Genomic DNA, 23,369 nt, shown 5'->3' on the forward strand with positions numbered 1-23,369 from the left:
TAAACAGTAAATAAATATAAGGCCCATGTATGTATGTATGTATGTATATATATATATATATATATGTATGTATGTATGTATATATATATATATATATGTATATATGGATAAAAAGCTTGAAATGCAGCAAACGCAGCAAACAAAAATAGTGTGACATTTACCATTTTTAATTTATAAACTCCTTGATATTTAAAAGTTAGTTTAATAGTATTTAAATTCAAGTTTAAAAATAGTTTTTAACTGCTAAATACTAACAACCATACTGCATGTGAATAAATAAAATGCATACTTTTCATAACATTTCATTATTCATAAAATGCATAACATTTCTTTTGTTTGGATTTGTACTTCAATATAATGAGCTCCAAGTTTAAGAATAGCCCTAGACTTGTTCTCTCTCTCTCCTCTCCTCTCCTCTCCTCTCCTCTCCTCTCCTCTCCTCTCTCTCTCTCTCTCTCTCTCTCTCTCTCTCTCTCTCTATTTAACAGCATTAGCTCAATAAAATACGTCTTCCTTCAGGTAGAATGAATGTTTTCCTGCTTGCTAAATGTTGGTCTCATGATCAATAAGTTGTATTCGCCTCAATCTGATTCAGTAAAGTCAAACTGCAGACAGTGAAGCTGCATCACTGAGCGCGAGTCCCGCGCGCTGTGAGGCGGGAACAGAGGATTCCGCTTGGTCTTAAAGCCTTCCGCAAACATCCACGATAACAAATAACAATGATTTTCGTAAAATAATGATTAATTATTAATTGATGATTTGTTGTGGTCTTGTGAAAATAATAATATGGGCTGCGAGAATATAATGAATACAAAGAGTAGTGCTGCTGAGTGCAGGCATGTTTCAGCCGAGTAACACACCGTTCCTCAGAGCCAAAACACAGACCGAATTCTGTTCAGCTGGAGGGGGTTGGGTTTTTGGGGGTAGTTATGTATGGCTTGTGGGGTTAGAGATAAAGGTGTGAATCTCTTGCTCTTTCATATGGACAGTGTCTTATGAGGCTTTCAAATTTGCTGAACCGGTTTATATAGGACTGTTGTTTTGGTTATAGACTAAAAAATGGTCTCTCCCCACATAAGATTTTTCTAGTTCTAGTCGTTCATTTGTTATATTCAACTTATCAGAGGTTTATATTAAATTTACATAATCAAATCTTAATATATTCCACGCTCAAGCATATGCATTAAGTTTGCCACAAAGTACATGCAGAAGTAGCCTAATAATTGTGAAAAATGAGACATTTTAATTATTTATTAGTAAACAAATGTTTTCTTGTCTGCTGCAAGATGAAATTCACATTGCTGGCTCTCTCCGACAGAGAAATGCAACATTCACAGATTGTTGAATGTTGAATATTAATGCGCCCTGTCATTAATGCGCATTAATAATTTTTGCACAAATACTTGCATATGAATATTAATTCACATTTTGCATTACAACGTAAATTATTTTTTACATGCAATTATCCAAAATGAAACCAAACAAGATTTGTAATGAAGATAAAATAAATAAGAATAAAAGCTGCACATCTACCATCACACGTGCAGTGCAAATCTTGTAAATATTTTACACATCTGCATTTAAATGCAGCTGAATTTTTTCATTAAATTCATTAAATTTTTCATTAAATAATATGAAAGCAAGTAGGGCTGGGTGATAAATCGATTTTATCAATTAACTCGAATTTGTAATTTACATCGGTTTGTTTGAATGAAAATCGGTTTTCTTTTTAACATCCACTGACGCACCACTCAGTTCTCCCGTAGTTCAGAGTGGCTCAACCCTCCCCCGCGAGTCTGACAGAGACACGCCGCCGAGCAAAAGGATGAGCGGAGCGGTGTGATTCTGACTGGAGCCTCCATCACGAGTACAATTCATGCCAACAGCCCGTAATATAACTGCATATTCAGCAAGAATTCATGTTAAACATTTAGCTATGGCTTGATCAGGTTATAATGACTGCAACAGTTGAGCGGGATGTTAAAGGCTATATGAGTTTGTCTGTTAATTTTACTGATTATTTTCAGGTTAAAGCATGATTTAAACAGATAAAGCACATTCACACGCAATCGCTTTAGCAATAATGCATTCAAACAAATGTGATCTTACAGTGCTACTACATTAGTTCAGTTCAGTTCAGTTCAATTTATTTATATAGCACATTTAAAAACAACCATGGTTGACCAAAGTGCTTAACAATGTCTAGAGAAGAAAAATAGAGAGTCACACACAAATAAGACTAATACAATAAAAACATCCCAATGTCACATCTCAGCTTGATATAAAAGCCAAGGAATACAAGTGTGTCTTAAGAAATGACTTAAAAATTCCAACAGTCTGAGCAGTTCTTATGTGTAAAGGTAAACTATTCCACAAATTAGGTGCCACCACTGAAAAAGCCCGGTCACCTTTAATTTTTAACCTAGTTCTTGCAACACTGAGGAGCACCTGATTGGATGACCTCAACGCTTTAACAAGGGGAATTGGCAATGTAAAAGCTCTGATAAATATGCAGGCGCCAACCCATTTAAAATCTTAAAAACAAACAATAAAATCTTGAAATCAATCCTGAAGCGGACAGGAAGCCAGTATAGTGAAGCTAGGACAGGGGTAATGTGCTCATACTTTTTAGTATTATCAGTAGGCTATTTGATTTTGAAATCTTGAAGAAATTAATCGATCTGTTTAGATAAAATAACTGACAAAAATGTACTATTATTTTTCTCACAAACACAATTTGCACAGCTGATGGGCTAGTATTAACAAAAAATAAATAACAATAAAAATAATATATAATAATTGATTATTGATTATAATGAAAGAACTTGAGTTTAATCATGAGGACAGTTAATTAATCCATCCATTCTTTAGAGTTTCAAAGATTTAGCTAAATCGTGCAGGTTTAATTTATTTGTTTCTTGTTTTAGGCTAATTAGGCATAATTAATGTCAACGAAATTATACAGCGCTTCACGTTTAAACATGCAACAATTTCTTAATCAGTTTACAGACAAATGTCTTTTTTCCAAGAAGTTATCTGTCAAAATAAAGGACAGGTAACGAATAACAAAAAATGCATGTTGTTTTATTAAAAGAATTTTAAAATATAAATTAAAATATAGGCATAATAAATGAAAATATTGACATTGCATATTAATCCATGTAGCCTACCCCCCTAAAATAGGCTACCACTTTTAATGCTCAGATGCAAAGTAAACCACAATTTCTTTTGAATAATATAACACATAATTCATATAATATAAATAATACTGCACACCTTTTAAATGTATCAAATCTAAAATATGGTTTAATACCATGTAGCTTAGAGAAAATATAGTCACAGGTTCAGGGACAGGCTTGACATTTATCCTGCTTGAATTCGTTCTAATAAATGCACATAACTTCACAAGTACCAAATTTTCATCTGTGAATATTACATTTTAAATATATTAAATATTTTAACTATAGTCTTTTTCTTTCATTTTCCGTGACTGAAGCTGTCAAATGTAACACATCAGCGAGGCAAAACTGATGTCTATTTGCGAAAATGTGCTGTGATGCGCTTGTTTAGCGCCACTCAGCGGTCAAAATCTGCAAATGCACTTTACAGACGCCGCGGCGGTATAAAGGGCCTTTAGGCTGTCTACTTAGTTTAGGTTTCATTTTAACGGATTAATCACCTATTTTCGTTTGCTGCATGTTTTTTTTTTAAACACGCTAAAAAATAAATCAGAGTTTGTGAGAGGAAAAAATATAAGTCAGGTATAAGTTGCATTATATTACATTTAGAAATAATAACGGCTGGCCTAATAATGTTATAATGTACCAACAGGATATTTTTAGTTCCCTTCACTTTACAACAAATCCTTTAAATGTAACAAATTTATCATAACAAAACAAGAATTAAAAATATATAATTCTAATGGATAAATATAATTGCAGTATATAATAATATAGGCTTAGTAATAAAAAAAATATATAATAATAATAATTTAAAGCTAACATAAGGTAAGGTTGGGCTTTCTCATTCGGGAGAAATCAAAACGTTTCCATATTCGTGATGTTGCCCATTTGAAGCTTAACTATTATTTATGAGGTAAATAGGCTGTGTAGTTCATGCGTGTTTCAGTATAGATGGAAAAAAAATCATAATTAACAATATGTCAGAGTGCTAACGCTGAATGTCTGGTGAACGACTGCTGTTTCCAGTGAATATGTGCGCGAGGCACCAGCACGATCAAACAGCTGAAACAAATAATACTTAATTTTTGGTCACACATAAGGCATAATTCAAAAATGCAAAGTGTTGGTAGTTTGAAAAATCAAGAATAATAACAGAGTTAATACTAATTATTGCTAAATGCTGGACCGTTCCCATTTCGCTCTGCATATGGAACATGAAAATTTTTTTTAAACCAAGAATGAACCGAAATGAAAATGAAATGAAAACATTTAGCTTATATATATATATATATATATAATTATTTTTTTATTTACTGTTTAATAAAAATAGCATGCACATCCTTTGTGTAAAGGTCTTCTTTTAATTTTTGTTGAGTAGACTGTAGCCTAAGACTATCCTACATTTTGAAATTAACAAATTGTAAAAAAATTTTTTTTTTTTTTTTTTAAATGTTACAATGTTATATCATAATGTTATTGTTGTTTTACTTCTTTTATCTCATTTTACAATTACATTCATTTCGCAATCCGTCCCTTTGCACCACCTGGTGGTAGTTTCGCGAATGATTTTATCACGCAACTGAATTACAGTCAGGCACCCCAATTAGGCTGTCCACCTGCTGTACACAGCTCGTCATATTTTACGTTTAGCTCATCAGTTAACTAATCAGTTAGATCGCTAGGTTGTAAACCTGCAATGAAGACAAAACAAACATCAGAATGAACTAAGGAAATTACACAATCGTGAGATATTAATTTTCAATATGAATTATCAGCAATGCCTGTTTACAGGCACTCACCGGCAAGTGTACCAGTCCTGATCAACGACAGAATAAAAATGAAACTAAAGGCGGCTCCTGTGCACTCACTAAGTACGCATGTACAGATTAGCAATTTGGTGACTAGGAACAATAATAGACATATCTGTGACCTAGTAAGATTATAGCATATATGAAATATAACATAAATGTGCCTCCATTTAGAATAAGATGGTAAATGTACACTTATTTCTTAAAATACCCAAGAATATAAAAATAACATCCATCACTTGTAATATACATAAACAAACAGTAGTGACACCTGCTGGAAAGTTCTACACATTTTCAGGGTTCGGAAGCCTACTCTGCATTTTCTTTCTTAAAAACAACCCAATTTGGGTAATTTTGGCAACCCAGTGCTGGGTTGTTTCAACCCAACAATTTGGGTTATATGTTTGACCCAGCATGCTGGAATGCTTTTTTTATGGTTTAAAATTACTACACTGCTAGGCTAAAATGAACCCAAATCAAGCTAGACATTAAACCTAAAAAATTTATTCATTTTAAAATCACTTTTACATGTAAATATTAATTTCAAAAAAGAAAACAGTCAACAGGTAACATGTATGTAAGAGGAAATGCAGAAGTATGAAATTAACAGCTACAGAGTTTATAAATGAAGCATTTAACATTTGCTAAATATAAGTTTTAAGATCAAATTTGACTTTTTTGGTAAATTTTATATATAATACAATAGTTGTACAATAAGTTAATAGTTCTTTCCAAACTATTCTGGCATGACAGTAAATAAACCACAACATTAACACTGATATTTTAACATTTATCAGAAACATATATGTATTATATACAATAATATATGTAATATATATAATATATATTAACAAAAATATAACATTTTGATTTTACAAATTAAGGGGGGAGGGGGAAGTCGTGGCCTAGTGGTTAGAGTGTTTGACTCCTAACCCTAGGGTTGTGGGTTCGAATCTGGGGCCGGCAATACCACGACTTAGGTGCCCTTGAGCAAGGTGTCGAACTCCCAACTGCTCCCCAGGCGCCACAGCATAAATGGCTGCCCGCTGCTCCGGGTGTGTGTTCACAGTGTGTGTGTGTGTTCACTGCTCTGTATGTGTGCACTTTGGATGGGTTAAATGTAGAGCACAAATTCTGAGTATGGGTCACCATACTTGGCTGAATGTCAGGTCACTTTCGCATTCGACATCTTTTGCATTATCCAGGGCAGCCACCTCCTTTAAAACAACTGTTGCATCAGTTCGGGGGAAAGCACACTCTCCCTTTGACCATCATTCATCCCAGTCAGTGCCTGTTCTTCATCAGTGGCCAAAAAAAAGAGAAAAACGTTTAATTAAAATCTATCCATTTTCAGAGAGGTGCATCCACATCAGTAAGAATAGGTAAATAGTCAGTTTTATAATTTCAACACTTTGTGTGATTGTTTAATGTCTCTGTCTACCAAGGGAAACAGGTCAATTTAGCTCAAAAGGAATCAATTAAGATTTTAAAGGGAATTTGAACAGAATCACTGTTTCACGGCTGATCACTGAGACACCCTGCGATTCACTGAACGAGCCATTTAACATCAAATCTGCACTGGATATTAAAATCCGAACTATAGTGAAAACACTATTAATTAGCACAGTGACAAGATCAACAGTTTAAGACATTAGCTTGTAAGCACAAAACACAAGATACTTCTCTTTTCAATATGAATAAGGCTTTTTTAGATAAATCTAAGACATATAAACTAATCTAACAAATAAGCACACGCACTCACACATTCATACAAGTTGCAGGAAGATAGAAAGTTAGGGAAGAATGATTTTATGAGAATGAAAATGTGGAATCCCAAGTTTAGAGCAATACGTGAAATTGCATAGACATGAACAGCCATCAATCACTTAATTAACCCTCGCATTGAGTTCCTCAATGAGGTTAAAATTATATTAGATACACCAGTATAGATCAGAATCTGGAGGTAATGTTACTTGCGTCGCCTGTGTAAAGGGGGTTCCCTTTGTTGTGTTGAAAAGGGGGTTTCCCGAGGTTGCTGATTGGCTGGAAGTTCAGTAGTCGCTAAAGTGATGTCTTGGGAAGCCCGTGGTTGGGCGTTGGCTGAAGACGCAGAGTTATGGGCTGGTTGAAGTTGAACGGCCACTCGAGGTCAGACTCGGAGACACAGCGTTACAAAACTTGTAACACTCAAACGAAAAAGAAAAGAAACTAAAGTAAAAGAATGGAAATAAAGTTTAACGAGACTAGGTGGTGTTTCTTCTCATCGTGCCTAAGTAGCAGCAGGCGTGCAGGCCGACGCACACTGGAACCACGCTCAAAGAACGCTAACAGTGATGACTAAAAGCAGCAGCTGAAAAGCAAAAGCTTGAAAAAAGGCATGACTAATAGCAGAAGCAAAGCTAAAAGCAAGATTTGATGGTGTCCTAAGTATTTAAACTGGCCTGTTGGCCACACCTCAAATTTACATTACGTTTATTCACTTAGCTGACACTTTTATCCAAAGCGACTTACAATTGCTACATATGTCAGAGGTCGCACACCTCTGGAGCAACTAGGGGTTAAATGTCTTGCTCAGGGACACATTGGTGTCTCACAGTGGATTCGAACCCGGGTCTCTCACACCAAAGGCATGTGTCTTATCCACTGCGCTAGCACCACCCCGGTGATAGTGTGGATTTGGTAAGCGGCCGGCGTGGCCGAGGTTGGGAGCCTGAGTTGACGGCAGAGGGCGCCGGAGATGAAGTTGCCGGCTGACCCAGAATGTTGTCTTGACCAATCAGATATTTTCTTTGCTTGGGGTATCATAAATCATATGTTATCTTATCAATCCTTAAGCAATCCAATAGTTATTAAAAGACATTATTATATTATAACATGATAGTCAAATGTGTGGGTTACATATAAATAAATATAGAGTTGGACTGATATTCATATATAAGTCATTTTGAGTTCATTTTGGTCCATTTATATCTAGAAAAGACAGTTTCTGTGCCATTCTCTGACATAAAGATTTCTGTGGAAACCAGAGGTTAAAAGGCCCCCCTTATGAATTTCAGTCTGGTTCTGCTAGGTGGGGGGAAGTCAATCCAAGGATCTTGTTTCTTACTCTCATGGGTTTACATGTGATGGCCGGCGTTGCATCTTGATTACTTCCCCCAAATTTTACAATCTCTTGTCCGAATTGAAATTGTCAATAATTGTTCTAGCGGTGTTAATGTTAAAAGCTGTTCTGTGAAAGAGTTGGTTGGTTAGTTATCTTTGTGACGAGTGGGGCGGGGCCGAGAGCCGTGGGAACAGGGCGAGGCCGGTGGAGTGATTGAGAAATGAGCGATACCTGCTCGACCCATTGGTCTCGAGTCCCACGGAGGAGATGGAAGGATATAAAACAGGAGCGACGACAGTGAAGGATGAGAGAGGACCAGGCCTGCGAGAGAGAACCAGGCCTGGGTTTTAGTCTGTGTTTTGGTTTTGTTTGTGTTGTTTTGTGTTTATTTGGTTATTAAAGTATTGTTTGATTGTCCGCCGGTTCCCGCCGCCTCCTTCCCAATGATTAGGAAGGTTTTAGTGTTACAATCTTGCTTCGGACTTGTGGCACGGAATGATTTACAACCTGTTGCCTTCCTGAGGAATTTGGCTCGTGTTTCAACCACAGTCCTGATCGACTCTTTAATTTGTCTGGTTTGGGTCTGATACGCTACAGGTGCATCTCAATAAAATAGTCGTGGAAAAGTTAATTTATTTCAGTAATTCAACTCAAATTGTGATGTAATTCAACTCAAATTGTGAAACTTGTGTGTTAAATAAATTCATTGCACACAGACTGAAGTAGTTTAAACCTTTGGTTCTTTTAATTGTGATGATTTTGGCTCACATTTAATAAAAACCCACCAATTCACATTCTCAACAAATTAGAATATGGTGACAATCCAATCAGCTAATCAACTCAAAACACCTGCAAAGATTTCCTGAGCCTTCAAAAAGGTCTCTCAGTTTGGTTCACTAGGCTACACAATCATGTGGAAGACTGATGATCTGACAGTTGTCCAGAAGACAATCATTGACACCCTTCACAAGGAGGGTAAGCCACAAACATGTTGACAGAAAGTTGAGTGGAAGGAAAAAGTGTGTAAGAAAAAGATGAACAACCAACCAAGAGAACTGCAGCCTTATGATGATTGTCAAGCAAAATCGATTCAAGAATTTAAGTGAACTTCAGGAGGAATGGACTGAGGCTGGGGTCAAGGCATCAAGACCCACAGAATTTGCTGATCCACAGACAACAGAGGCGTCTAACCTGGGCTAAGGAGAAGAATAACTGGACTGTTGCCCAGTGGTCCAAAGTCCTCTTTTCAGATGAGACCAAGTTTTGTATTTCATTTGGAAACCAAGGTCCTAGAGTCTGGAGGAAGGGTGGAGAAGCACATAGCCCAAGTTGCTTGAAGTGCAGTGTAAAATTTCCACAGTCTGTGATGATTTGGGGTGCAGTGTCATCTGCTGCTGTTGGTCCATTGTGTTTTTAAAAAACAAAGTCACTCCACCCATTTACCAAAATATTTTCAGTGGTGTAATGTAACAAAGTAAAAATAATTTGTTACAGTACTAAGTATTTTTTGGGATTATCTATACTTAACTTGAGTAAAAGCCAACTTTTACTCCACTACATTTCCTAATTAAAATGTATACTTTTTTCAGATACTTCTGTCTTCATTTACTTCATGGTAAATACTTACATGGTCCAAAAGAATATATATATGTAAATTTGATTTAAAAAAAATATTTCTTGCTGAACCTACTTTTTGTAATCTCTCTTTGATGCTTTGCACAACAATGACTTTAGATTAACTTTTCAGAGTAATTTCTCCAAATTTGATGTGCGATTAATTAGATTATTTAATCACCACATCATGTAATTAATTAGATTCAATATTTTTATCACTTACAAGCCCTAATAATTTCATACAGGCCTAGTTAACTTAATCTATATCACACAAAGAGTACAATTTTTCTGCAGATGCATGAACACATTAAATAATAATTTTATACGTTAAGTAAAGCAATACATGACTTACAGTACATTTTAGACACAATATTGCTTGTTTTTGCTCAATTTTGCTAACGAAAATAGTTGTAACCAAAGATCACAGCACTGCTTTGGGTCTCTGAGCAATGGACTGTGTTTACGTATTGAACGAATCAGCTTTTTAAACGAATTGGTTGAATAAATGATTCAGTTGGTTCACTCATTAACACAGTCAAATGCTTTGTTTCTGAATGAATCAACCGTTTGAATGAATCGGTTGAATCTCAATGACTCACTCATTAACATTTACTTGCTGTCACCTACTGGTGGTTTTAATTTCACATTTTGACTTTTTTTTTTCATGTTTTAAATTATTTCAAATATCAGTATTCAATGTTGTATATTAAAAACAAAACATTAGGTCTATGTATACATCTGTATCTGCAGTTTAAATGCATCCATGTCCCCTCTGAGATACGTAAACTGTACATGCTATTTCAGATGCAGATTCCAGAAATGTTTTCTTATGTTGGAATGAAAGACACTAAGTACCAGAAGAATTGCTTCTTATTCTTACCCAAAAAATACAAAATGGAAGAAATAGTTAAAACTGAACACAAACTTGCTACTCAAGCTGTGTTTATGTGTATATATATATATGAAGTGTATTTTATTATTTAAGTTGGTGCGTTTAACAGTTTCTGTAATTTATTACACAAAGGGCAACATTGTTTAGCTTTGTTAACTAGATGTTAGGGCTGTGCAAAAAAAATCGAATGCAATTTTCATGTGCATCTCGCCAGTAAAAACGATCCTGTGATTATAAGTACATCTCCAGCACGTGCGTTCAGATCAGGATTGCCAGGTTTTCAAAACAAATTCTGCCCACTTGCTTCTCAAAACTAGTCCAAAACTAGCCCAATCGTGTTTCCAGGAGGGCAGCGTGCGCTAAGCTGGTGTCGAATCACAACACAGGAAACGCTGGCACAATCAGAACTTGTTACGTATTTCTGAAGGAGGGGCTTCATAGAACAAGGAAGACATCAGCCCGTTTTTATGACACTGAAAAAAGCGGTATACAGATAGGTGAATTGTGTGAAAAATACTGTTTTTTTTTTTTACACGTGAAACATGAACAAGTTATATTGCACACTGTAAACACAATCAAAGCTTCAAAAAAGCACGAAAAACAGGACCTTTAATGGGTTCTGTGAGTCCAAAACAGAACAAGTCCTTAAAAAACACTTCATCATAGAGTGGTACCTGATATGACAACTCACAGAACCAGTGAACATACTCCTCAATAGATAGGCCTCCTTGATGAAGATATAATAGCTGGTTTACTGGGTCCATGATTAAGCTGGATAGATGAAACGCTGACATAAAGGTAGGAATAGATATCTCTGTAACGAGAGGCTGCTGGATCCTGGTGTGGCGAAATCTTCTGTTACGAGGAGTCAGAGATGTTCGGATCCATTTGCAGAATTTATTATAGAATGGTCAAACAGGCAGTAATCAACCAACAGCGTCAAGTGTGTAAAGGGATATCCAGAATCAATAACAGTACCAGGCAGAGGTCGGGGCAGGCGGCAGAAAATCAAAGACATACCGAAAATCCAAAATTAGACATGGAAAGAACAAACACTAGGGAAATGCTAGCCAGTGCTAAACAAGACTTCACAATCATTGAGAGTCCGAACCCAGTTTATATAGGGGAGTGTTAATGGGGAACACCTGTTGGTGATTAGCCCTAAGCACGGGATTATGGGAAATGGAGTTGGGAATGGAAATGGACACCAAATGCAAATCCTGAGTGGAGTCCCCTCTACTGGAGTTCATGGGCACTCCAGCTGATGATTGTGACAGCATGTCAGTGAGAACAATATTTTCTTTTGAACAGACATGTTCGCTGTGAAATAATTTAAGTAAATTAAAATAATTTAATTTATTCATATATAAATATAGGCATGAATTACATTGTAGAATTCTGAAGTTTACTTGACTTAAACCATCTTCCCCTCTTTTCTGAAGAAGCTGAAAAAATATTGTAAAATATTATGTAAATATGATATAAGTAACTCACTGACGTTATATTAACCCTCTGGAGTCGTTTAACGCATATACGCGTTATGAGTAATTTTTTCCTGATAACCCCGAAAAGAACTTAAATTACACTTTCAGATTTGATCGTATAGATAAGAGCAATACATCAATCGAATCTGTAAAAGGTCTACTTTTTTTGGATACAGACATAACAACAAAAAATTGTGCATTTAAAAAATAAAGATAACAAACAAGGTGTGCTGTCTGCAGCCTTTGCTGCGCTGATCCTCATTTAGAGCACCTCTTCCTCTCAGTAAAAGAGGCCGTTAAGACTATTTCTGAGGCTAAATCTACATCCACGTATTTTTCAATATAAGCTCTTTTCGGAATATTTCCACCTTCTGTGAAATCTCAAAATAAAACCGGACTCAAACAATGAATGATGACTTTACATTTTAATCTTTACTTACCATAAACCGTCTTTCACTCACATTCGCTTCCATCTGAGGACACTGAGAAAATGGCTGCTTCTTGCACTGGTGTCATCTGACATTAACATGACGTGTATGTTCTCTTTTACATCTCTTTCCCTTGGTTATAGCTCAAGACCAGTTTTCAACCCAGTGTCCTTACCAAAACAATCCAGCGGTGTTTTAGAGTGTGAGGGCACAAAGATTCACCTGTCTTTCTCTGAGGAGGTTGATGTGGCATCAGGGAGCTGGGAAGGGCCACAGATTTGTCATTTAGTGTGGTACACCCTGAGCAGGCTCTGGTGATGGAATAAGAAGTGTTTACCCTCTTATAGAGCATGTCCTCTCGAGCATAGAGCACTATGCTCGAGAGGGAGTCCATCTTTTGCAGCTGATACTTCATTGTTCCCAGGAAGGGTGCATCCCATTATAGAGCTGCGCCAACACAACTGCTCAGTTAAAATGGTGAGATTTAAGATGCTGACGTTAAAATCAAATGCAAATCAGGTCTGAGGACTGGTTCATCATCATAGTTTTAAACTGTTGGGTCTGATGGCAGCAGTGTCAAAGGTGATACCTTTTGGCCTGCTGTACATGAGATCTCTGCAGTGGTGGCTCAGGACCGAAGGTTTTTCTTTGAGGGGCAACACATTTCACATGATCAGTGTCACGCAGTGCTGCCTTTGCGTCTTAGCCATGTGAAAGAAAACTTCATTCCTGTCTCATGGACCTGTGTTGGGTGCTTCATGTCTTGTGTAACATTGCATTTAGCCCTGCATTTATATTATTCTTTATGTCCTTTTTGGAACTTGAAACCTGGCTTTCTCTGTCTAGACAGGTACCTAACAGGTGAAACATTCATCAAAATATCTTTTATGTGTTCCACAAAAGAAAGTCATACAGGTTTGGAACAGCTTTAGGTGACAGAATTGAGATTCTTAGGTGAATTATCCCTTCATGCATTGAAACCTCTCATGAAAGTAAGTGATTCAGGAGTTGCTTATCCTGTTATTTGAAGCACTGAAGTGTGTGGATGTTTGCACAGGGTTCGTTTGTGGCATCCGATGTAGAGCAGCTGAAACAGGCCATAGCAGAGTGCAAGAGACTGATCCTGGAACTGCCAGAACATTCAGAGAAACAGAAGGACACAGTCATCAAATTGATCCATCTTCGGCTCAAACTACAGGAATTAAAGGTTTGCACTACCAGTCAAAATTTACAGACAATTATTGGTTTTAATAATTAACAATGAACAAAGTATGGTTGCTAAGATTAAAACACACACACATGCAGATAGTAAAAACACTAGCAAATTAAGAAAACATCATCATCCGTTTGACAATACATGTGCTGCAAATACTCACAACATGTACAAATACAAATACCAAATACAGAATTTTTTTTTTTTTTTAACTGAACAGAGATGACATCACTGAATTCAATGATGAACTGCCTTTAACTGTCATTTTGCATTATTGACACACTGTTTTCCTAATGAATGTTGTTCAGTTGCTTTTATGCAATGTATTTTGTTTAAAGGGCTATATAAATAAAGGTGACTTGACTTGACTTGACAGAAATGTCCTGCAAATACTCGGAACACAACCAAATACAGAAATGTGCTACAAATACTCAAAACACAAACAAACAAGGAAACTCGCTGCAATTACAAACAACACAACCAAATTACAGGAACGCTCTGCAAATACACACAGACCACATGAGAAATGTTTAAGGGAAGCACAATTTATCAATGTAGTAGCAAATGTGTCATATTACACATTCATCTGATCTGATATCTGATCTTATGGCTGTTTGAGAGCATTAATAATAATAATAATAATAATTACATTTATATAGCACTTTTCTAAGCACTCAAAGCACTTTACATTGTCAGGGGGTATCTCCTCATCCACCACCAGTGTGCAGCATCCACCTGGTAAGGGTGTAATATTACTACTTATAAGTGGTATTTGAAAGCTTTAAGTAGCATAAGAAAAATGGCAAGATATGAGACTGATAATACATTATAACTGAGAAATATTATCCATTGTAAAAGTGGATGCAACATGTTCATTGTGTTATATAACATCATATTCATCATAAAGCTATAACCAAAAATAAGTAAATATTATAATATATTAAAACTAGGGGTGCACGATATTGGGAAAAAATGACATTGCAAGATTTTATTTTTATTGCAATATGAAATCTAATCAAATTTTTTCTTACAAATAAAAATGGGGTGAGCACACTTACATCAGAGTATTATTTAAATTAGAGTAAATTATTTGTTTGTAACTTTAGGATATGGTTTGAATTGTTAACATATTAACTAACATGAACTTACCACGAGCAATACTTTTGTTACTATATTTATTAATCTTTGTTTATCTTAGTTTATAAAAACACAGCTGTTCAATTGTTTGGTAATGTTACTTCACAGTGCATTAACTATGTTAACAAATACTGTACAACTTTTGATTTCAACAATGAAGGCTATAGCCTAAATGTTGAAATTAACAATGTTGTATGTTGTATGATTTTGGACGTGCATCCTCGGTAGTTCAGGCTTTGTGCATTCGACTCGGGAGTGTGATGTCTGTGACGACGTAAATCCGGTAAATATGCAAACATCAGCGTATTTTATAACAGCAGTCAGCTCGCCTTGGTTACTGCAATTTTCCTCTCTTTACATTTACAATAAAACGAAATGGGATATCAAATACCACTGCCTCCTTTCGTTTTCATTTAAACATAATAACAGCTGCAGACATGTAATTAGTTCAGGGATATGTGTATATACAGCCATTTTCAATGAAACGAAATATTATACTGTATACATTTGCCTTTTTTATTTTCATTTTAACATATAGATAAATTGAATACAAACCAAAGATAACCTGTTAGATTTACCCAAAACGAATTATATTTTATGTTCAACCACTAAAGAGACATCAGAGCCAGTGACATATATCAGAAGGTCTAGCCGAGGTGAGGCTGCTTTCGGCGGATACATGATAACTGAACTCCCGCTGATCGCATGGAGCTCACCGTCTCAGAGATCGGTGAAACACATTTTTAAATAAGTGCTGTCTTTATAAATAAACCACAGGTTTGAGTTTTAAACAACTACATTCTCACCTGAAATACTTTTAAAATGACATTTCATGAAACAAATAACAGTCATATTTTGAAAATGATCAGAATAAATGGTGGTTGAACTCAACCAATGCTGCGTGAACTCAACCAATCAGGATTTTTAGCGCCCAAGTCCCGCCCCCGAAAGTTCCGGAACTTTGAAAAAGTACTACTTCGGCAGCAGGGACTTTCTGAGGGGCATTTTTTACCTGGAACTTAATTTAGTTCCTGGTTCCTGCGGTGGAAACACACCAAGTACCAGGCCAAAGTCCCTAGTTCCTGGGTAAAGTTCCTGTGGTGGAAACGTGGCATAATGTAGTTAAATAGTTTAAGAAATAGAACTTTATTGTAAAGTGTATACTTTACAAATTATTGTATACACCAATTCAGACGTCTCGTGAGTTCAGTGTTGGACAGGTCAGTTCATTAAATTGAATCGGTTCAAAGGAATCATTAGTTCGCGAATCAGACGTGTACGGCACACGTTGTGTAATTATCTCTGCAGTTTAGGATATCGCACAAGATTTGACAAAACAGAAAACATTTCATCACTGGATAGTTTTTTTTTGTTGTTGTTGTTCGACACCATCATGTCAATTGATTGATTAATATGCGCGAGGGAGAGAGAGCAAGACAGCGCTCGTGTTGTTTGAAGACGGTGAAGGTGAGCATGCGCGCGCGGCCGGGGCTCTCTCGCACGCTCTCTCTCTCTCTCTCTCTCTCTCTCTCTCTCTGCTCTTTCTTATATGCGCCCTGTTAAACTGACATGACTTAAAAACATAAACCTTCACTCTATGATGGTTAAGCTGTGCAATTAATCTGTGAATCACATTCGTTGTGGGCTGGGGAGCAGCTGGCCCGTACGGTTAATGAATAACGGATCAACTACGACAGCCTACATCACACATCCTGCGATGTGACTATCGTGGATTTGTACATCGCGATATCGATGCTTAAGCGACACATCGTGCAGCCCTAACTAAAACTGTTCTCATGAATATTCATGATGATACAACATATTATAAGGTTTTTTATAATGCATTATGCATTCATTATAATGCCTTAAGAATAACCATATAATGTATTCTAAATACAGGCTTCATAGAAAGTGTTACCAAACTATTTTTATTGTAATATCAGTTTGATTATGTTGATGGTACCCTTTAGACAGCTTTTGATAACTCTGCCACTACATGTCATCTAGCAGTAATTGGATTATTAGTATGTTTGCTACTGTTAATATATGCTAACACTTTATTTTGATGGTCAACCAACAGATATACTGACTATAAGTGTCTTTTGCAAGTACATCTTGCTTACTCTACCATATTAGATTCTACCATTCTTGAGCATACTAATACTCTAATGGAAGTTAGTTGACATGTAGTTGCAAAGTTGCTTATAGTCGAATGATTAAGGGGACAATCAAACATTAACATTAGCTCCACAGAAACACTCACATAACACTCAACATCTAACCACTCACAAGCTGTAGTAAGATACTGTGCAGATCTGAATTAAACAATGTCAAGATATGATACAGTCCATTATACTGTAAATGAAGTAAATTTAACAGTGTTTGAGTGTTATAAATAATCTTAAACTTATAACCACAAATACATATTATGATGTATTATAATTGTTGTTATGATTATTCATGAGTTGATATAGTATACGTTTTTTTTTTTTTTTTTTTTTATAATGCATTATGCATTCATTATAATGCCTTAAGAATACCCTTATAATGTATTATAAATACAGGCTTCATAGAGAGTGTCACCACGTTTTTTGGCGTATAGTCTACCATTTTATAACCACAGTTTTACTACAAATATCATGGTTAAACTATGGTTAGTGTAGCAAAACCATAGTTAATTTGTGGTTGCTACAGTTTAACTATAAGTAACCATGTTATTTTGGTTTTATTTGTATTAAATCCCTGGTACATTTTCATAAAGGTTCTGTTGTGGTGTGTGCCTCTTGCAGTTTGTTTCTGTATTTGGTAGCATTGGGCATATTTGCAGCATGTTTCTGTATTTGATTGTGTTGTTTTGAGTATTTTCAGCACATTTCTGTATTTGGCTGTGTTGTGATTTTTTTTTTGCATTACATGTGTTGTCAAACTGATGATGTTTTCCTAATTTGCTGGTGCTTTTTCTATTTGCATGTGTTTTCTTAAGTTGCAGCACACTGAGCTCTCTCTGTCACTGTAAAATAGGCTTTAAACAAAAAATACAATATTTTTAGAAACACATTTGTTGACTTCAGTCAAAGCTAAAGATGGGCTAAATCTTTTATTGTCTTTCCCCTTTAAATGCACATGTTAATTAAAATGTGATGTACACATATACTTTTATAGATTTACAATGTAAGCATCATAATAAGTATTCAAATACATTGATATGGTACTATTCATATGTTAAAATGTAAAAAAAAAAATTTTAATTGATGAGAAACATAAATGCAGTTAGTTTTCTAAATATTTGGCTAGTGGTAAATCGTATAAATAAATTGTGGAATTTTGTGTTTAACTGTTGTGTTGGATATAAACAGGACCCAGAGGAAGATGAGCCGAACCTGCAGGTTCTGTTAGAGCATCGATTCTCAAAGGAGAAGAGCAAGAGTGTCAAACAGATGTGTGACAAATGTAGCACTATCATATGGGGCCTCATTCAGACCTGGTACACCTGCACAGGTCAGACCATCTCAACTGAACCCAATGCAACATTTTATTAAAAACACATTTAAGTACTGTCATTTCAAACCATTTCCCAAAGAAATATTATTATGCAGCTCATTTCAATAAAACACTACTTTCATAAAAATTTAAGTCCCCAGTTGCTGTCAAGCTCCTAAAAGAACAAAAATACTAATAAAGCATGATAGAACTATAAAGTTGATAGAACTGATATAACTCCTTCAGCTGCTGGTCTCCATTGATTTTCATAGTATGGGAAAAACACTATGCCAATGCCTTTACGTCAAAGGGGATCAACTGAAGGTGAACTATCCCTTTAATGTTTGGTTTTAATATTAATATAAATTACTTTCCATTTCTGGTACCAGGTTGTTATTACCGCTGTCATAGCAAGTGTATGCATCTTATCAACAAACCATGTGTGAGGTCAAAGGTCAGCCATCAGTCTGAGTATGAAGTCAGCATCTGTCCTGAAGTTGGTTTAGACAAACAGGACTACAGATGTGCTGAGTGTCGGACACCCATCTCTCTACGTAAGTCTCTTTCCAATCAGATATCACATCTTCTATTGCTTTTCCAACATTTATTTTTGTCCCTGATGATGACACACATGTGAACAGATGTTTGTTTGTTTGTTTTTTGTTTTTTTTCTCGTTTTTGTTAAATTATCTTTGGTCATAGTCAGAAGTGCTAGATTCAGGGTTGTAATAATTACTCTATAATGGGGAAAATAGTGAGTTAACTTTGATTGTTAGAATTCCCTTGCATAGGAAATTGTAAAACGTTGTCTTGTGTTGTGTAGGGGGTGTTCCTAATGAGGCACGGCAGTGTGATTATACAGGTCAGTATTACTGCAGCAGCTGCCACTGGAACAACACAGCCATTATTCCGTCTAGAGTCATACACAACTGGGAGTTTGAGCCCCGTCAGGTACAGTAACACTGAATCTATGAATCTGAATGGTTTATATAAAAGCCCTGATATATTCACAGCAAAGTTATTTTTTTCATTGAGGGATATAATGTTAGCAAACATCTCAATGCTACCCACTCTGCTGTGTTAAGATAAATATGTAAATTGCTTTACAGTATTAAACATGAAAAAAACACAGAGTTGATTTCAGTTAGAATTGCAACTTCAATTTCTACTAATATAGCTGCAAGCAGCGATGGCGGGCTCAAGCCATCTGTGCGAACGCCACGCCGGTGGCATAAGGAAAATGGTGCTCAGCGGGCAGATGCATTTACAACCCTCTGGCAGTCAGGTTTTAAGGGATACGGCGGTTAAAGGGTTAATCCGAATCATCTAGACTTTGAAATCACATTCACAGAACTATATATATATATATATTTATAACTTTAAAATAAGATTTCATTTATAAACATTAACTATGTTAACATGAACAATAATTATATAGCATTCATTCATGCCAGTTAATATTCCAAATTTAAACTTAAAAACATTGTTTTATTGTGATTTTTTTCCCCAAGCACATTTAATCCATATTCCAAACCATATTAATCTTAATAACTACCATTATTTTTTTATTTAATCATTTATGAGTAATATATAATTGTCCATGAAAGCTGGAAGAGTAAAACTCCTTATATTCAGGTGTGCAGAAGTCATGTTTTCTTTTACAGATGAAATGCGCTAAAAAAGAGTTTTAACTCAAACTGGAAAGTCGAAAATTATGAAATCCTCATGAGAAATAATTGCAAAAGAATTAGGAATTAATGTGATGATTAATTTTTAGTCAATTCTGCAAGACAGACTTTTCATGATAGGAGATGGAATAAAAATGATCTCCTAAATCTAATGCCAGATTCTGGAAGATACATTCCTCAAATCGTCGTACAAGAGGTGGTGCTGGTCCTTCAAGAGTCACTCAGAACCTATCTGTTCATAAAGCCTTTATATAAAGTCTTAATTTATAGTATTTCACAATACTTCATGGTATTCTTATTAAATCATTTTTTGGGATCTTTTAAGTCTCTCAGAACCTGACACCTTGTAATTCTGCAGACTCCAGGAAAGTTGCAGCTCTGGAAAATGGTGGTACTGTAGAATAAATGCTCCCTGATAGTTTCACACCTGATTCTTCACTTTAATTCTTAATTATTTTGCAGTTAATGTGTTCCTATTCTTCTCCACTTGTTTTTTTCTGACCCTTCTGACGCAGTAAGCATTTTGCACTTTGCAATTACTGTACTGCTCTTATTTTGAATAATTCTCATGGGGATCTAATAATTTTGAATTTTCAGTTAAACCTTTATTTTTGGCTCATTTTATCAGTAAAGGAAAAAATGCCTAATAATTCTTCACACCTGAATATAAGGAGTTTTTTTTCTTCCAGCCTTCATGGTCAACTACGTATATATCACACTCATTGCCTTCTCTAGTGCAGCTCAACCAAGTTTAATCCCATTCGTCCATATTTGTGATATCAGAAATCCCAGAAAATATTTGTTTTAGTCCAAACAGGTTGTTTTTTGCAAGTTGTTTTTTGTTAAATAAAATTTCTACTTTTGAATCGGGCTTTGCAACTTTGCAGAACTTTTTTATGCTGAAACAGCAACATTACAGACTAACTAAAGTTGAAAAACTGAAACAGCATAATAGCACTCCTTTAATAGGCGTTATTAAGCAGTTATAAATACAGTTATAAATGTTTTTTTCTTGAGCATATGTCACAGTGTCTGGGTTGTGTTCCCTGGGAATCCACTAGATGTCCTCCTTCCCCACGGTGTCTGTCACTTTATGAACCACATTCCTCACGTCCTCTGCTTAATTATTGCACCCAGCTGTCACTAGTTACCAATCATCACCCTCTGTCAGTTTCTCATTAGCGTTTGTCTCTCCTTGTGTATTTAACCCGGTCTGTCTTAGCATGTGTACGGATTCCTTGTTTAATTCATTTCCGTCAGTTCGTGCCCTTGCCTTGTGTTTATGTTTGGATTGATGTTTTGGTTTCGACTCATGCCTGGATTGTTTATACTCTTTGGATTACCCCTTAATAAAGACGTACTCGCAATTGGTTCTCTCTCTGTGAATCCTTGTATCCCGGTCGTGACAGAAGGAATCCGTCACTGCAAGAGCCAGCGGTATGTCAGCTTATGTCTCCTCCCCAGCCACAGAGCGGGAGAGGAATGGATTTGAGGGAACTCGCCTGGTGGTATTCCGGGGGACCAGGAGAGGTCGCCGAGGAGGGAGTGGTCGAGAGGAGACTCAGCACCGCTCTCAACCATGGCCTCCCTTCGACCCGGGGCTCGTGTGAGATGGATTAGAGCCACCGTCTCACCATGGCGGACAGAGAGGAGAGAGGAAGCCACTGCCCATGATGGCCGCTAGTCCAGCGCCACGAGGCAGGGTGAGAGTCATGGCCCAAGATGGCCGCCAATCCAGCGCCACAGCACAAGATGGCTGCCAACCCAGTGCCACAGCACAAGATGGCCGCTAACCCAGCGCCAATGCCCAAGTTGGCCACCGGTCCAGAGCCACGGTCCAAGATGGCCGCCCGTCCAGAGGCATTGCCCAAGATGGCCGCCAATCCCACGCCACAGCACAGGATGGCTGCCAGCCCAGCGCCACAGCACAAGATGGTCGCCAGCCCAGCACCAAAGCACAAAATGGCCACCTGTCCAGAGTCATGGCCCAAGATGGCTGCTTGCCCAGTGCTGCTGCACAGGATTACAGCCACAGCTGACCCTACGGAGTCGAGTCAGGTTCCTGTTGACCCTCCAGAGTCGAGTCAGGTTCCAGTTGACCCTCCAGAGTCGAATCAGGTTCCAGTTGACCCTCCAGAGTCGAGTCAGGTTCCAGTTGACCCTCCAGAGCCGAGTCAGGTTCCAGTTGACCCTCCAGAGTCAAGTCAGGTTCCAGTAGTCTCTCCAGAGTCGAGTCAGGTTCCTGTTGACCCCCCAGAGTCGAGTCAGATTCCAGTGAACTCTCCAGAGTCGAGTCAGGTTCCAGTGAACTCTCCAGAGCCGAGTCAGGTTCCAGTGAACTCTCCAGAGTCGAGTCAGGCTCCTAGGGACCCTCCAGAGTCAAGTCAGGTGTTCGTGGACCCTTCAGAGTCAGGGCTAGTCACCGAGAACCCTCCAGAGTCAGGGCTAGTCACCGAGAACCCTCCAGAGTCAGGGCCAGTCACCGATGACCCTCCAGAGTCAGGGCCAGTCACCAATGACCCTCCAGAGTCAGGGCTAGTCACCGATGACCCTCCAGAGTCAGGGCTAGTCACCGATGACCCTCCAGAGTCAGGGCTAGTCACCGATGACCTTCCAGAGTCAGGGCTAGTCACCGATGACCGTCCAGAGGCAAGTCAAGTCACCGTTGACCTTCCAGAGGCAAGTCAAGTCACCGGTGATCTTCAGGGACAGAGTCAAGTCACTGGTGATCTTCAGGGACAGAGTCAAGTCACCGGTGATCTTCAAGGACAGAGTCAAGTAACTGGTGATCTTCAAGAACAAAGGCAAGTCACCATTGACCTTCATGAACAAATGCCGGTCACCAATGATCTTTGTGAGCAGAGTCAGGCCAGCACCGATCTTCTGGAGTCCAGCAGAAACACCTTGGGACTACCAGAGTTTCGTCGTCCCATTGGTCCGGCCGCACGGACGTCTGCTCCACCCTGCGGGGCTCTCGTCCTGATCACACGGTTGTGGTGGTCTTCTGTTCCGCCCTGGGGGGCATTCGTCCTGACCACACGGTTGTTGTGGTGGTCTTCTGCTCCGCCCTGGGGGGCTTCCCCCCTGACCACACGGTTGTGGTGGTCTTCTGCTCCGCCCTGGGGGGCTTCCGCCCTGACCACATGGTTGTGGTGGTCTTCTGCTCCGCCCTGGGGGACTCTCGTCCTGACCACACGGTGGTGGTGGTCTTCTGCTCCGCCCTGGGGGACTTCCGCCCTGATCACACGGTTGTGGTGATCTTCTGTTCCGCCCTGGTGGGCGCCACATGATGTCCTTCATGGACTTATGTTTTGTGTTTTTTGGTTTCTGTTGTGTCTTC

At 37.6% G+C, this 23,369-nt stretch overlaps 1 protein-coding gene across 7 annotated transcripts in view; it reads left to right on the forward strand.

Moving 5' to 3' along the window:
- The window catches only part of def8 (differentially expressed in FDCP 8 homolog), a 196,754-nt gene that overhangs the window by 74,907 nt on the left and 98,478 nt on the right, over positions 1 to 23,369 (forward strand). For 6 of the 7 annotated variants that reach the window (XM_059506232.1, XM_059506227.1, XM_059506231.1 and 3 more), the window contains 4 exons: positions 13,569 to 13,718; positions 18,218 to 18,359; positions 18,731 to 18,895; positions 19,165 to 19,292. In XM_059506232.1, the coding sequence (XP_059362215.1) occupies positions 13,569 to 13,718; positions 18,218 to 18,359; positions 18,731 to 18,895; positions 19,165 to 19,292 (585 nt within the window). The remainder of the gene's footprint in view (positions 1 to 13,568; positions 13,719 to 18,217; positions 18,360 to 18,730; positions 18,896 to 19,164; positions 19,293 to 23,369) is intronic. The other variant, XM_059506233.1, reaches the window with a different exon arrangement.

Source organism: Carassius carassius, chromosome 23 (genome assembly GCF_963082965.1).
Source record: "Carassius carassius chromosome 23, fCarCar2.1, whole genome shotgun sequence".
Lineage (NCBI taxonomy): Eukaryota > Metazoa > Chordata > Actinopteri > Cypriniformes > Cyprinidae > Carassius > Carassius carassius.